Source organism: Prinia subflava, chromosome 16 (genome assembly GCF_021018805.1).
Source record: "Prinia subflava isolate CZ2003 ecotype Zambia chromosome 16, Cam_Psub_1.2, whole genome shotgun sequence".
Taxonomy (NCBI): Eukaryota; Metazoa; Chordata; class Aves; order Passeriformes; family Cisticolidae; genus Prinia; species Prinia subflava.
The window spans coordinates 11,142,861-11,158,336 of record NC_086262.1 but is presented as its reverse complement, the minus strand read 5'-3'; the positions used below and the strand labels follow the sequence as shown (position 1 = coordinate 11,158,336).

Here is a 15,476-nt window from a genome sequence, read left to right as displayed (position 1 = left end):
ATAAGTGTGTTCAGATGTACTTGTTTCAAGTGAGGATACTGGGTTCAAAGGAGCCAAACTGGTTCCCCTGGAAGCTGGAGGTAAGGCTTCACTGAACAGGGATTTAGGCTCCCAGAAGCTCAGACAGCAAGATGGAAAGTGTCACAGTGCAAGTTGGAAACTGCAGTGTCTCCAGGATCATCTCTGGGGAGAGTGGGAAAGGATGTGATGGAGCTTCTGAAGGTTGGATCTGCAAGAATTTAATTCATTAACAGCAAGACTGTCTGCAAGCTCACTAGTTCACTAGCTGAAGTTCTCAAGCACAGATGTGCAAACATGCAGAAAAATTTGATGCAAGCCAACCATCTCTGCAAGCAGCTCTTGGCTGCTGTGACCTCCTACAGTTGGGCAGGACTGCAAGAGGAGACAAACCCAGGTGATCCAGGTGCCCAGGTTGTTTCACCTGCATATAGATGACAAAAAGTCCTTCTCTTTTTTAAAGTTTTCAGTCTTTATGAGGGTTTCCCCTGAACACAATGAGAATTGCTTGGCTGATGTTCCTTTGGGGTGCTTTGTAGAAGTGCAAATTTCTATTTTCATACCAGGGTATCTGCTCCAGTCTGAATAAGTTTGTTTTTTTTTTTTTTTTTAATGCACTACTGACACTCAAACTAGTTGTTGAAAGTTACTAGTTCTTGAAAGATTATTTTGTTGGCTGAACCCTTTTTTTCCTGGGGGAAATAATCACAAGGCTTAGCTGCCTGGATCTAAGATATGGTATTTTTCTATCTTGCTTCTGAACAGAAAGGCTGACTCTACAACTTTTGACTGTTGAACTGCACATCAGAACCAGCTTATGGCACTGATCTGATCCTTTATTTAGCAGAAATAGTAAACACTGGAGTGGTCTGGGCCTGATGGATAGCTAAGGTCAGAGTCATTTTCATTGTAGCTGGTTTTAACAGACAGGGGGATTTCCTAGACAGGTTCTTAGACCCAAACTTGGCTTGTGTGGCTCGAGGAGAAGTCCTTTTGGTTCAGTCCTTTTGTCCTTTCTTGTCAAGTTGGGAAAATGATGCTTTGTTTTGCCCTAATAAAGAATTCACCTGGTTTCCTCTGTGCATCCTAATTGCTCTCTAGAGAGCACTAAAGTGTGCTTAAGCATATTGTGACTGTTTACTCGCAGTGTGTGCAGTAATGCAAAGTGTTCCATCTCTGCCCTGTGCTGCAGGCTGGCATGATCCGCACGGACAAGGACGAGTTCTTCATCGAGCCTCTGGAGAGGGGGGCCCAGGAGGAGGAGGAGGGAGGAGGAAGGACACACGTGGTGTATCGCAGAGCTGCTGCCAGGAGGCAGCTTCCTACCGAGAACCTGGATACTGTGTACAGAGGTAAGGCTGTGGGGTAAAGCGTGGCTGAAGGCATGAGGCTGGTGTGATCTGCCACCTCCGGCTTTTTTGTCCTTCGAAGTGGAAATGTGTTCTCCCTCCAAGGAGGAAAAGTAGAGAACGAGTTGAACACTTTGTGTGGGCTAAGCAAACATCACAGCAGCCCAAACCATCCCTGGGATGCTGGCACTGTCTTTGCCTTGAAGAGTTCCCTTGGCTCCAGACATGGCCAACATAAAGCTGTGTGTCCCCCGAGCCCTGGGTCACAGCAGAGGAGGAGGAGGGTGGGTGACACAGCAGTGCAGAGGTGGCTGTGGCTGCTGGTACAGGTGGCAGTGCTGGCTTTGCAAAGGTTGTGCTGGAAGGCAGCAACCAGGACACTGAGGCTGTCATGGTACATGGGATTCATTGAGAGCATCTTCACTGGGCTGCATCAGTCCCAGAAGGAAAATAATGGTATCTCCAGTGAGCACAGAAACTTTCTTGATTTATTTATGTGTTACCGAGTGTGGAATATAATGTACTAAGTATGTGCTAGACAGTGATGGAGTAACAAGAATTAAACATAAACACCCATTTTGTGTAGTGTTTTCTGTTTCTCTGATAACTGCTTGGTTTATTGCACCTTTTTTTTCTGAATAAATAAGGGATGCAAATCTGCTAAGTGGATGTTTTGACAGCTGATGTTAACACTGAAATTAACTGGGTCATTTGAGTGGAAACAACAAAATAGCTACATTTTTGTTCCAAATGTGTGTACCAAACTGCAGAGTTATTTGTCACTCATACCCTAGTATTATCTTATTCCAGTGTAATGGGGTTTCAAGTATAGGAGGGAAGGAACAGAGAGTCACAGGTTCAGGCTGAAACAAGGATTAAAAAGAAAGCAAGCAATAGCAATAGCATTCAACAAACTTCTTTTCTCCCCTTTGGAAATGACCTGTGAATTTTGTGACTGACACATTGCCTTGCTGATTTCTTCTTGTTGCCTTTGTACTCACTGTGGAGCAGATCTGGGTGATGCAGAAGTGTCTGAGTGCCACAATCCCAGCAGGATTGGGTGGTAGGTGTGGTGGAAGTTGCTCTGTTAGTGAATGTTTATAAAATTATTGCATGTTGGAAAACACCAGCCGCTCACTGTGTTTCCTCTTAAACAAAAGGGACTTGATGTTGTTCACACCTTATGGCAGTATTTTTGAGTTTAGATGGTAAATATTGCTCAGGAGTAGGAGTCTGGTACACAGAAAAGCACAAACTGTAGATCAGCTCCAGTTCCTGGCACCTGGTACCTGCTGGTGCAGGCTGTGACAGCAGTGGCTGAGATGCAGCCTGTACCTGGCAGCAAAGCCACACGCTGTGTCTGATGCCACCAGAGTTGGTGTCTGTCACCTCACCCCTGTCAGGGCTGGAGTTCGTCAACTGTGGTAAAAAGGCACAAAGTAATCACAGCCACCAGCCAGCACTGTGGGATTGGAAAGCAAAAAGGAGGCTGAACTTGGGCAGGCTGGGCTGAGAAGCTGCAGTGACCTTGTCTGGAACAGCAGGTGTTGGGCACAGGTAGGAATAGTTGTGATATTTTGAGTTTTTAAACTAAGGAAAAAATGTGAAGGGTAGTAATCTTCCCTTCTACCCCATAGTCTTTTGATTTGTAAACTTGATTAAAGATCAGTTTTTGTTTTGGAGCAAACCCCCACTGTTACCAAAAATCAGTAAAAATAAAAACTGTAAAGGTGATTTTTCCCATGAAATTGTCTTTCCCTTTAACAAAAAAAGTGAGCAACCACTTGAAAATGGTTTGTTCTCTAGTTTTTATTAAACCTGGCTTCCCACCTCTGATTGCTCTAGGCAAAAGGCTTGGATGGGATGTGTTTTCAGAAACTGTAATTTTATTTTCCACTTGGTCTTTTTCCAGAATGCATTGAGTTTTGGTTAACAAATACCGAAATATTTAGTGATTGGGCATTGATAAGCACACTCTGCTGTGTGTTTCCATAGTGCTCTAAACTGATTGATGGGCTGATTTAGGAAATACTTAGTAGGGCACTTTCAGCATGCTGTATCTATTAAAAAAAAAAAAAAAAGGTTAACCAAGAGCATTCTCCCTGTTTCCAACATCCCTGGAGACAAATGCATTGTTGCCAAATCCCATAAATTTACATGTGATGAATTGTAACACTTGGACTATTTTTAAAGGTCCAGCCTCCAGGAATCTTATGAATATGTGATGATTTTTTTTCCCTAGGTAAGCTTCTGCTTCTTTTAACTGTTGATAAAAATGTGTAGTTTCTGGCTGTGTAAATATTTTAAGGTAATGCGTGACAAACTAAGTTTATGTAGTCCATATTTTTTAAAACAGCACCATTTAAAATCCCATGATATGTTAATTTAATCCCATGATTTGGGAGGGGATTGTGAGTCATGATTTTTGAATGTTTTGGTTTGGATAGATAGATACAAATTCCTTATAAATATTCCTATCTTTGGCACTCTTCTCACAAGAAATAGGACAAGCTGTTCTCTCCTCAGCGAAACAGGAGGTGAAGGAACTGAAAACTCCATGAACTTGGGGTTGAGAGGGTCACTCACCATTTCAAGGTTTTGGGTCTGCAGTGGGCAGTGGCCACGCTGGACCTCTCAAGGCAGAAGGGTTTGAGATCTACTGCTAAATGCAGATATTTTGGAGGGTGATTTGTTGAAGAACTCAATGCCCCAAGTCAATGTGTATCCCCCACAGCTGCCCAGGCAGAGAGCTCCAACATGAGGCTGCAAGGAGAGGGACAAAGGTCCCTGAGGCTGGGGGGCAGCTGAACTGCTCAAAAGACAGCCAGGACTAATGGGAGATCCATTGACTGCTTGGGAGTGCAGATTAAAAAAAAAAACCTAAAAAATTTGCATTTTCCACACAATGGAAATAAATTCAAAATTATGTCAACAGATGTTTTGAGATGGACCTGACAGCAGAGTTTTCCTAGCATTTTCTAAGCACCATCATCTGTCTTTTATATTAAAATAAGAAAAATCGAGATTTTATTGCATCTGTCTAAATATTGTCAACAAGCCAACCCCACCAGCTCCTAAGCCCTGCAGAGATCAAGGTGTGCATCTTGTGTTGTGAAAGCTCTGCTGACGTACTGGGTTGTGAAAAGTGGAATGTGCTGGGAGAGATCTGCCCTGCCCTGATTCCAGACTGGGCCAGGTTTGCTTCTGCACTTGTGTAAATTCTTATCAGAAGATTGGGAAATGTAACTACTTGTTTTGGCAACCTGAATCATTTGTTTTGACTGGTTTGGGATTATCTGGGGTTTGAGAGAATCACAGAGCATGGGGTGTAATATTTCTGCCTGATCTCCCCCTCTCAAACAATGCTATTGGTTAATGTACTGGAAAAATGTAAGCATCATATTTTAGGCAAGTAATAATCTTCAGCAGAGTAGTACTGTGAAAGTCTGTGCAAGCTCACTACAAATTAGGCTAATTGTTTCAGAAAGAGAAATATTTTCAAGTAGTGGCTGAAATATTGCAGGTGTGGTGAGAATAAATCCTATTTTCTCTGGCAACTGCTTTTAGTGCTTGCATACATACAATAATTTATCTTCCTCTAGATAAAAATAAGCAGCATGTTGAACATATTTTAATATTTCCAGTTGAATTCCTTCCTACAAATATGAGAAATGTTCCTTGATAGCAGTAAAACTACCTACATAATAGAACTGGAATTAAATAGATAAGGTAGAGTGGGTTGTTTTTTCTTGAAACTGCTGGGTTTTTGCTTAAATGTTCTTTGGATGTTAACTGAAGGGATGGTTAGTATTTAATTAATGGTTATGATGAGGCCTGGAAAGCCAGCTTCATTTTTGCCTCTAAAGGCAATCTGATTATCAGGCTTGTAAGCTTTAATATCACATTTCTCCAGCTAAATTACTGTCTGTTATGTTGATCAGCTGAGAGGAAATGATTATCCTAACACTTCCTCAAGGTTTGCCTCTTCTCCAAAAATCGTTGTTTAAGTACTGTGCTCTGAGTTTTATTGTATTACTTGATTGATGAGAAACAGAAACTCAGCTCTACTGACAGTTTTATTTACTGTGCAGATGAAAGATGACCTTAGCCAAGAACAGTTTATTACCAACGAAGACAGTAAGGTAACTCCCCAAATGTGCTTCAACCAGGAAGTTGTTTCTGTAAGTGCCAATTAAACCCCTTGGAATGGCCAAACTCAGTCTGACACGAGTCCCACCATGAACAGCTCTGGGCTGACAGGGTGGGCAAGACCTGCAGAGGGGTCGTGCCTTGGTGCTGAATGATGTGATCATTTAATGCGACCCTGGGATGGGCAAACCCCATAATTCTTTTTTGTAAATTTTTCAAATTTTTTATGGTTTTTTTTTTTTTGTTGTTGTTGTTTTTTTTTTTTTTTTTTACATTGAGGGGTTCTAACATCCTCCTCGCCGTAAGCACATGCCAATCAGATAAAAAGACAGAAATAATTTGCTGTTTCTACTCAATAGTGGTAGCCAGCTTCTTTCTGACAGACCCCAACCTCACCAGAGCAGAGCTGGTCCTCAGTCCTCTCACTGGCATCTCCTGGCCTCCACAATGCAAAAAGACAACACTCTGACATTTAGGAACCCTGAAAAGTTAGGGGCCAATTCAGCAGAAGAGAAATCTATGTAAATTTAAGCTGAAAAAAACCCCAGTCTAGAAGTTCTTTGAAAAGATGAAAGTTAAAAATATAATAAAGTTGTAACAACTCAGTTGCCAGAGTTTTGCAGGTTCTGGAGATGATATTTCAGAGGAAGACTCCTCCATCATGGTCCATCAAACTGTCAATGCCATTGATTTACTAATGTATTTAAATTACTCTTTAGAAACCAACGTGCATCTGGTGTATATTTTTCTGGATTGCCTGAAATGGCTCAGATTGGCTGCTGGCTGGCTGGCTGCCATTCTAATTTACACAAACTTTCCTGGTTACCTTTGCAGGGGAACAGTTTCTTCAGGAAACTGAAGTTTCTCCAAATCCAATCAATATTTCCTCTCAGCCTGCACTCTTGCTGATTAATTACTGCTCCCTTGTTTTGCAGTCAGTAAGGCTCTAATGACAATATTTTTTGTCTCCTTCCTACATCATCTGTGCATGATAAATACATCTGTCTTTCTCTCCTGTCTTGGGTTTTCTCTGAATTTCACATTGCAGATTCATGGGGATTTCTGGGAAGAGGAAGATTGGGAATTCAGTTGCAAATCAGCTTTTGATTCAAAAGCAAAGTTATGCACTCATGGAAAAAACAGCTCTCCAGAGAAAGTGGTCCCAGGCCATGGGGTGTCACCCTTCCAGCCACCTGCATGAGGCACATCATCCCCACAGCTGATGGCAGTTCTTTGCTAGCACAGGCAAATGAGATCCCTGCAGTAATTTTGGCAAAAAATCTAAAGATTTCTACCTCCCAGTGCTTCTGGGGTAGTCAGCTTCATTTTGCCTGGAAATAAAACTATTATAAAATGAATTGAATTTCTTTTTTCTTAATATCAGTAATTTTTCTCTCTTTTTTTTTGATGGGATGTGCTCGTGTAACTAATGATGCGTGGTGAGGCATATGCATATCAGGACCGCAGCAAAGCTGTGTGGGCTACCTTTGCAGTGTGCTTTTTTGAATTTTGGAGTGCTTTGGGAAGTATATTGCATCTTCAAAGGATTTTTCTTTTAATTAAATATCTCCTTTTTCCAGGTGCTCTCAAACGCTTCCAGAATCATTGAACGCTCATTAAATAGTTTCTCATTATAATTTCTTCATGAAATCAAATCTGTAGTTGCTGCAGCACCATTTTGTTTCACCAGGAACACAAATCCTCTTGTACAGAGGTAAAAATTAATGGGGTGGCCTGGAGCTGGAACAGAGCTGCCACCTCACCAGCTCCACTACAGGTTCCTGGCACTGAGCTGTCATCTCCCTCTCCCACACACCCCACCAAACTGTAATAAACTGTTGCTAAATTATTATTATCTTCCTGGAATACAGGAACATAATAATAGTATGTGAAGAAGCTCAGTTTCTGTATTTGTCCCTGCCTTTCTCATTAGGCAGCTTGGGATCTGTGTAGATTTTGAGGAAACACTTCAGTGCAGGCTCAGCTTTGAGCAGGTACTTAAATCAAATTGATTTCAGTGGGATTCAGGTACATACCTTAGGCTAAATGGTTTTTAAATTCTGAATGGGTTTCTGTTGTGGTTATGAGGCAAGTTACTGGAGCAAGTTACTTCCATTCAGATATGCATCGATTAAGGGTGAAGGACTTAATTATTTGTACTTGTTTAAATATCGCTGATTTGCCTGTATTGACAGCTAATATAAAAATAAAATTATTTAATTCTCAACTGATGAGTTCATTTAAACTTCTCTGCTAAATTCAAGCTCTGTAAGGCTCTTCAAAATGATTGCTGTTCATAGCTTGCAGCTGGAGTTGAATATTACCAAATGTTGCTAAATATAACAAAATTATAATAAAGCTGATATTGGTCTATAAAACAAGTTTCCAGTTCTTGTAGGAATACTCCTGTAAATTTTTTGTGATCAGCTCTGATGAAATTATTGAGACAGCACTCATTTTACTTTTTACATCCTTCTAATAATTAATTCAGCTTTGGGGGTGTGTGAGGTTGATTAATCACTTGTTTGTGTTTACGTTTAGTCAACACTTGCTTATAAGAACAAAACATTTTCAGCAGATTTCATTAAAATTCATTTTTGTTCTTCCTTCTAATATCCATCGATCTCACAATCCTTAATGGATTTAGCCTCTCAATCTCCTGGGAGCAAAGAGAGAACAAAATATTTGCCTTTTGAACAAGGGTAACATGAACCTTGTTTTCCCTGCCAGCTGACCCTGTGTCTTGCTGGGAGAGCCCTGTGGAAGGGCCCAGTTCACTGGAGCAGCATTGGGAATTCAGGCTTTGCCTCCAGAGCCCCAGCCAGAGCTCCAGTGTGTGAGGGTGTGCAGCCGCCCACACGCGTGTGGGGAGGTTTGCCTTATGAAAATGCATGTGCACACCCACAAGGTTTTTGCAGTTTCACATTTGCTGGTGTGTTTTTCTGTGAAGTGTCATCCTGTTGGGGTTTGTTTATTTACAAGCTGTGTTCGTGTTGTCCAACCTGCTGAGGAAAACAGAGGATGGCGAGGATCCAGCGGGTCCTGCCAGGCTCAAAGAGGGAGAAACTTGTTCGCAGAAAGAGCTTAATATTCTGTCCTGACAAGCTGGAAGTGTTCTGCAACCCTTATCTCTGTTTAGAAAATGGATTCTGAAAGTAAGGATTCAAAAATATGGGTAGCATGTAGTGCTTGCTTTTGTACCATGGGATTCAAACGCTGTGTTTAATAACAATACACAAAACATCATCTGGTAGGCACCACTAAAATAAGCTCTAGTATAAAATATCAGTAAGTGTTTTCAGTTTAAATGTTTTCTGACAAAAAGTAGCATAACTTTTTTCTGCTGTCCATGATGATGAGGATGCAGTGGTTTGATGAGGCCAAAAGACATCATCAAGTGAAAGCATTTACAAGCCCAGAGCTGCAGGAGAGATGCATATCCTTCAAACATCTACATTTCTGTCATTTCTCGCAACAGGACAGCCACATGTGAAGTGGTCTGAGGGTTAAAAATGTATTCCAACTGGTTCTGACTGCTCTCAACTGTGTGAGATGAGCTCCTTGTGGGCCAGCCAGAGCAGCAAGGCTGTGTGGTGCTGTTGTCTTGGTGCTTGCAGAAGGGGCACTGGAAGGGTCCCTGTATTTATGGTGGTGTGAGCCCAGCTGGAGAATGAGAAACAAATGGCTTGGTCTTTCTCTGCACTGATTTTCATGGTTGCCACCAAACACTTCCCTACACCCCTGTGCTGCTCATGAGCTCAGTGCTGCTGTAAAGGAGAACCTTTCACTGCCCCAGAGCTGGTGCTGCAGTCAGTCATCACTGGGCACCTTCAAAGCAAAAGCCACAGCCTGAGCTGAAGGGCTGTTTCTTTAGCTGGCTCTGTATATGGTGAGTTCTGCATCACCTATTTAATCATTGCATTATGCACTGCTCCCTTTAAGAGCTGTTCTTCCCCCTGCCCTAAAGCCAGAGCCAGGGCTCCTGCTTGTCCTGCCTCCCCCTGCAGCCTCAGGTGAGACCCTGTGTGGGTCAGTGAGCCCCAGCAGGGCTGGGGGAGCTGAGCAGGGCAGGCACTGCTGCTGGCAGTGCAGGACAGAGGACACAGAGCACTTCTCCTGTCTTTGTAGACAGGGTGAGAGGAGCATGCAGCCTTCTGGAGCAGATTCTGCCCCGGTCTGTGCCAGTGCAGGGATGAGCAGGGAAGCTCGTGCTCATGGATGTTTATCCTTCAGCCAAGCATGTGTTACACTCTGCAGGAGATGGGCAGAGCACCTGTGGTAACCCAGTGGTTGGTATGAATGACCTGCCTGGTCTGCCCAGCCTGGGTTTAGAGCTAAAGGCTGTGCTGGATAATAACTTTCCATAACCATTTTGTGACTCTTCCTTATTTTTCTTGATACTTTTTGTGTTTTGAGTTCCCTAAGCAGTGCTTGGGGCTGCTTGGACTTTTTAGGTAAAAATAACTTTCATTTGAAGAACAAGCAACAGCAATGTTAACTTTCCTTTCAGCTAGTGCAAGGCTCTTTTCCCCTGTGCTTTCCTGAAATTCTAAAAGGCAAGAATGTCTTAGCCCAGGAGGAAAACAGCAAAGTTTGTGATTATAGTTGCTTTCAATCTGCAATTTGGTAACAGTAGTGAATGAATTTCTTGAAAATTTGTGCTTTTCCATAGAGCAGAAACACTGTTTTGAAACAGTGGGTAAGTGGGGTAAAGCAGTAACAGAAACTGTTACTGCAAACTATGAGTGCAAACTCTGCTTTTTCTAAATGATCATGTTACAAATGATTTGTAATTATTTTTCCAAATATTTTGTTCCCAAACTGTGTAGATTGTAAAGTCCCACATACATGCTTGTTGGTAATAGTTTGAATTTAAATGTCTTTGCTCATTTGAATATTGGGAGTTGTTTTGCTTCATATTTGCATATTATGGTCTGTCAGCAGGACTGACTTGCACCATAATGTATTTTCAAGCCAAACAATGGCTATTTGATAATATAGAGGTGTTTTCTTGATCCCTGCAACTCTGCCTGCATATGCTTGCATCCTGATACTCCATTACTGGAATATTTGGATATTACAATATTTACTATTGTAATAAGAGCAAAGCTGTTGTCTGGTGATTGGTTTAAAGCAGTGGAACACCATGCTGATGACAGACCAGTCCCCTCTCTCACTGGCCACAGTCTCTTGCCAGCTGTTGCTATCTGAGCCTCATTGCTGGAAGGGATGCAGCCACCAGCTGGAAGATGTTGGATGTTCCAACAGAGCCAAGGTAGGAAGCTGAATCACTGCACTGCTTTCCTCAATGCCCATGGAGACCCTGTGCTCCACTGGCTGCATTTCTTGAGAGAGACCCTCAGAGAGTGGCACCTGGTTCTGCTGCCCACTTGTCCCATCCCCATGTAAAAGGGGAAGTCTCCTGCAGACCAACAGGTCCTTAATTTTCTATATGATGTTGTTCTCAGCTCATGGAACTGCAATGCTTGTTAATGGGTTAAACACCGTGTATCTCATTTGTCAGCAGGTTCTTTGATTAAAAGCCTGAGATGCATCTTTGCTCTTCCTTTTATCTCTGAGTTTTTGTGCAGTCTCTCCCTCGTTCCAGCTCTGTGTGTGCTCGGACCATCTGGCACGGCTCGGCCGCCCGTCACCGTGTGCTGCCTTCACGGGGAGAAATTATTAATCACAATCTGGATGGTGAGGGGGTTAGGGATGGGTTTTATTTCCACTTCAGAGCTGACAGTTCCACAGGTGGGCAGTCCTTCAGGGAAGGTTTCTCAGCAGCCTTTTGCAGCGTGTTCTGATGGGTGTGTGAGGAAGGGTGGCAGAGATCCTGCAGGACCAGGTGCCAGGGAGGAGCTGGGAGCAGCGGTCCTTGGCAGCTCAGCCCCTCAGTCCCTTGCTGCTGTCCTGCTGCAGGAGCCTCACGGGGGTGAGGATCACCTTCTTCAGCACTGCTGGGCTCCAGACAGTTGTCCTTGGATCAAAATTAATTTCCCTGGGCTCTGCTCCACTTTGCAGGGTTTGGTCATTACAGACTGTCAATTTTAAGAGACGTGGGTTGTTTTTCTTTCCTGGTAACACTAATATTTTAGTATTGCTTCAACAATCACAGCTTTGTAAACATTGGAGTGATTATTTACAGAACATTTGAGGAAGGATTCTTTTACCCAAAGAGTGAGTTGCACATAAGACATGCTCAGTCTAAAAGTAACCTGAAAAGACAAGCCTAATGGTGGTTTCTATGAACTGCCACCTGTGGGAATTTTTTTAACTTGTAATCTTGTCAGGTATCTGTGCACTTTGTGACCGTGTCTGTTTGCCTGTCAAGGAGATCTTTTTTCCTGCAGTATATGCAGTTTTTGAAGGTGTATGCAGATTGTGAATGGTGAGAGACGCTAAAAAATGTTTTGTGCCTGAAGCAGCTGCCTCCAAAACGCCCATCCCTGCACCTCCTTCAAAACCCACCTTGCATGCTTAGCAGGGAGTGTTTACCTTGCTGCTGCAGGGCTTTTTTTTTTTCACTTTTAAAGAAATATGAACCATTTTTTAAAAAAAACATTTTTAAAATTTTCTCTCTGTCTCATCTTTTTTTTTTTTTTTTTTTTTTTTTTTAGGAATAAATGGGTGGTGTGGTTTAAAGTGATGCAGGTTTTTGAATGGGTCTTTGGATGTGGGGAGTCATGACATTTTGGAAATGGCCTTCTTCCACAGACCAGGAAACCCAGGGCACATCATGAGAAAGCATCTGGTTTGAGTGGTAGCAACAGTACCTAAACAGTGACATGAGAATCTGCCCTTGCGTGATTATTAAAATAGTTTTCATATAAATTAGCAAGCACTGACAATTACCTCTTGTGAGCTGTGTTTTGTTGTCGCTGAGTGGGCAGCAATCCTGTTTGTTTAACTGAGCTTCGCTAGATCACAGTGTTCAGAGTTCATTCATCATACTGGGTTTCTTTCTTTCTAAGGTTTTCCATTTTTAGAGAGACCTTGTTATATATAGCAATGAACACGTTGCAGTCGTGCATGCCTTTTTCCCTGTGGAGCAGGGTAGAATTGTGGATCTCATTTTACAGAGCTCTCATTTGCATTTTATTCACAATGAAACTGGGGATGCCAAACCCTAGATATTTGGGGCTTGTATCTATTTGCTATGTGGCTTTTAAGGCAGATTTTTTCTTCAATACATCAAAATATGTATTTCTTGAGGTTGGGAAATCAGATCTTTCAGGGGCCTGAGCTTAAAATGATATATCGTCTAAAGCCATAGATTAAATCTCTGCTTGAGTCCTTGTTCACAGACTTGCTGGCTGTTCTTTTTGCCAGTTCAATGTAGCCTTTTCCCAGTCCCTCTTAAGAAAGTGTTGACTAAAGAGCAGGCTGACAATCATACATGTTAACTTCATATTCTACTTGCAAGCTGTAGTATTTTTTACTTTGTTTTTCTTTAAGCAGAACCTCTGGAGACTTGTTAAACTATGAAATGGTTGCAAAAAAGCAGCCCAAAGCTCCAGCTAAGGGTATTAAATGTCCTAGGAAGTCCAAAAAGGCTGCTCCACGGAGTAAAATATAAGAAAAGGGGAAAATTGGATTTTGAGTCACTATAAGATGACTTGAATATAATTATTAAATTTCCAGGTATTTTTCTAGGATATCCCAATTAAATGTGTGCAGAAAATGGATGGTATTGACATTTCCATGGCAACCCATTGTAGCATTTCAGATATTAACCTGCAGGTCATATATTACTGAAGCAGAATATTTTTGGAAGACTGGCAAAATCTATCAGTCTACTGCAAAATGTGCAGGCAACAGCATAGCAACAAAATGCAGATGAGAAAACACAGGCTTTAGAATAAAATCTGAGCTTGAAAGTTAAGTGGAAGTTTTGTTTTAGACTTCACTAGTGGTGAGTAACATCACACTCCAGCCCCAAGGGGTTAATTGCTGCCATTTTTTGGTTGTGGGTCTGGTTTGTATTTATGGCTGGGTGTGGAATAGAGGTGGGATGATTGCAAAAATGTTGTAGCAATTCTTATTATCCTTTAATTCCTGGTGCTAACAAATTTTGGGGAGCCTGAGGTGGTCCTTTGTGCTTCTGTTCCACTGGTCATTGGTGATAGTGGTGGGATATGGGTGGGAAGGGCTCTTGGCTGGAATTAGTTAAGCCTTAGATCTCTGTGGAGGTGTTTACTGGTCCATAATGATGGATTGCCTGCTGCTCCACATGGGAGCCTCTTACCAGACGTCCTGAAGAGAATTAGATGTTCTTTTGTGCTGCTGAAACCCTGGAGAACAGCGCTGGCAAAGGGCAGAACGTTTCTTGCAAGGAAACCAGTGTGTCTCTGGTGTCTGGGGATTTGCAGCAGATCAGATTGATTGCACTGATAGGATTTACAGACCTTGTGGGTCTCGGGTCAGACAGCTGGAAAGCCTGATTGTCTCTGAAGTGACGGTGGAGGCATTTCCAAGAATCTTTGGAAGAAAGAATCCCTGTTGGTGGGAGGCCATATTTCTTCCTTAAGATTATTTCAGATTTTTAAAGTTTTTTAAAGGAGAACTTGGAGTCTTTGCAACGTGATGAGATGGAACTGTACTCCCACCAAATAAATTACAGTGTCTCTTTCAAAATCTTGTAGGCAAGGCGTCCTATGTGATAGCTAATTCTCACAGACCTTATATGACTGCATTTTCTGGGAACTGCCTTTGTAATAATAAATTACTGGTTGGCAAGTGGATAGGGTTCAGCCAAGCCATGCACTTGATCCTGTTCACACTGATTTTAATGGAAAAATTCCCAGTTAATTTAGTGGGGGCAGACCCAGTGCAACGCTGTGGGAAATTGGATGTCTGGATTTGCCTGAACTGCAAAGTGTCTTCACTTCCCTTTAGATTAATTTTGTACCTTCTGGTTTCATGATTCACTCTGAGTTTTGTAACTTGAAGTTATGTTAAGAACTGAGCATTGAAAACATGACCTGTGTATTGCTAATGATTGAGTGTATGTATGGACATGATGGAATGGACCCAGGCATTCCTATTGAAGCTACACTGCACAGGTGCTTGCTCTTCAACATTCCTTCTATGTCTGTTGAGAGACAGCAGCAACTTGCACTGTTCATGAAAAATTATCAGAGTCCCTTTGAAAATATATTTATTTTTCCCTGGTTTCCCACTGTACAGCTTACAGAGGTTTTGTGCTTTCCAGTTGCAGCAGATGTGCTTTCACCATTTTGGATACAAAGACTTGGGACAAAGTCACAGACATTCATCTCATTTGCTCAGAATTCAGGCAGTCTTTTCCTGCCTTTAACCTCTTGGCCACCAGGGGATGGGGTTTTTCCTCCCCCCTTATGTTTTGTCAATACCCTCCCTTATACCAAAAAACACATCATTAGTTTCAACCAGCTCAGCCAATTTGTCATTAATGAACCCGATAAGAAGCTTCCAGACCAAGAGTGACCAGGTTACTTGTTATGGGATTTCAGTGCTGCTCCTTTTTGTTTTAATGAGCATTACTTTTCTTCTCTCACCCGGTCAGGTGTATCTTCCTTCAGCCTTTGTTAGATGCATTCAGAGGTGGAGTCTAATTTTGTTAAACTCTATCAGTAACACTTGCACCTCCATTCCTCCTTATGCTTTCTGATTAAATGATTTTCTGAATTTTTTTTGTACAGTTCTCTCTTTGAATATGCACTTCAATGTGCTCAGTCTCATTATTCCATTCATACTTTGTTTTTAATCCAGTTTTCTGGAAATACATAGTGCCTTCTTTTCCTGTAGAACTTTCCAAAAATCACTGCTTTTTGTGCATACAGAAGTATCTTTTCATCCCTCTGCTGCATTTTTCTGAAAACTTCTCAACTGATTGATTTCAATAATTGATTGAATTCACATTGGGCTGTACTTCTGTATGTTTCTTTAATTCTCCAAAATTATTTCAGACTTCTCATT

The 15,476-nt window shown here is 41.9% G+C and overlaps 1 protein-coding gene across 1 annotated transcript in view; it reads left to right on the top strand.

The window, feature by feature from the left end:
- The window catches only part of ADAMTS2 (ADAM metallopeptidase with thrombospondin type 1 motif 2), a 173,437-nt gene that overhangs the window by 61,741 nt on the left and 96,220 nt on the right, over window positions 1–15,476 (top strand). The window contains exon 3 of the mRNA XM_063413222.1: window positions 1,211–1,370. Within this exon, the coding sequence (XP_063269292.1) occupies window positions 1,211–1,370 (160 nt within the window). The remainder of the gene's footprint in view (window positions 1–1,210; window positions 1,371–15,476) is intronic.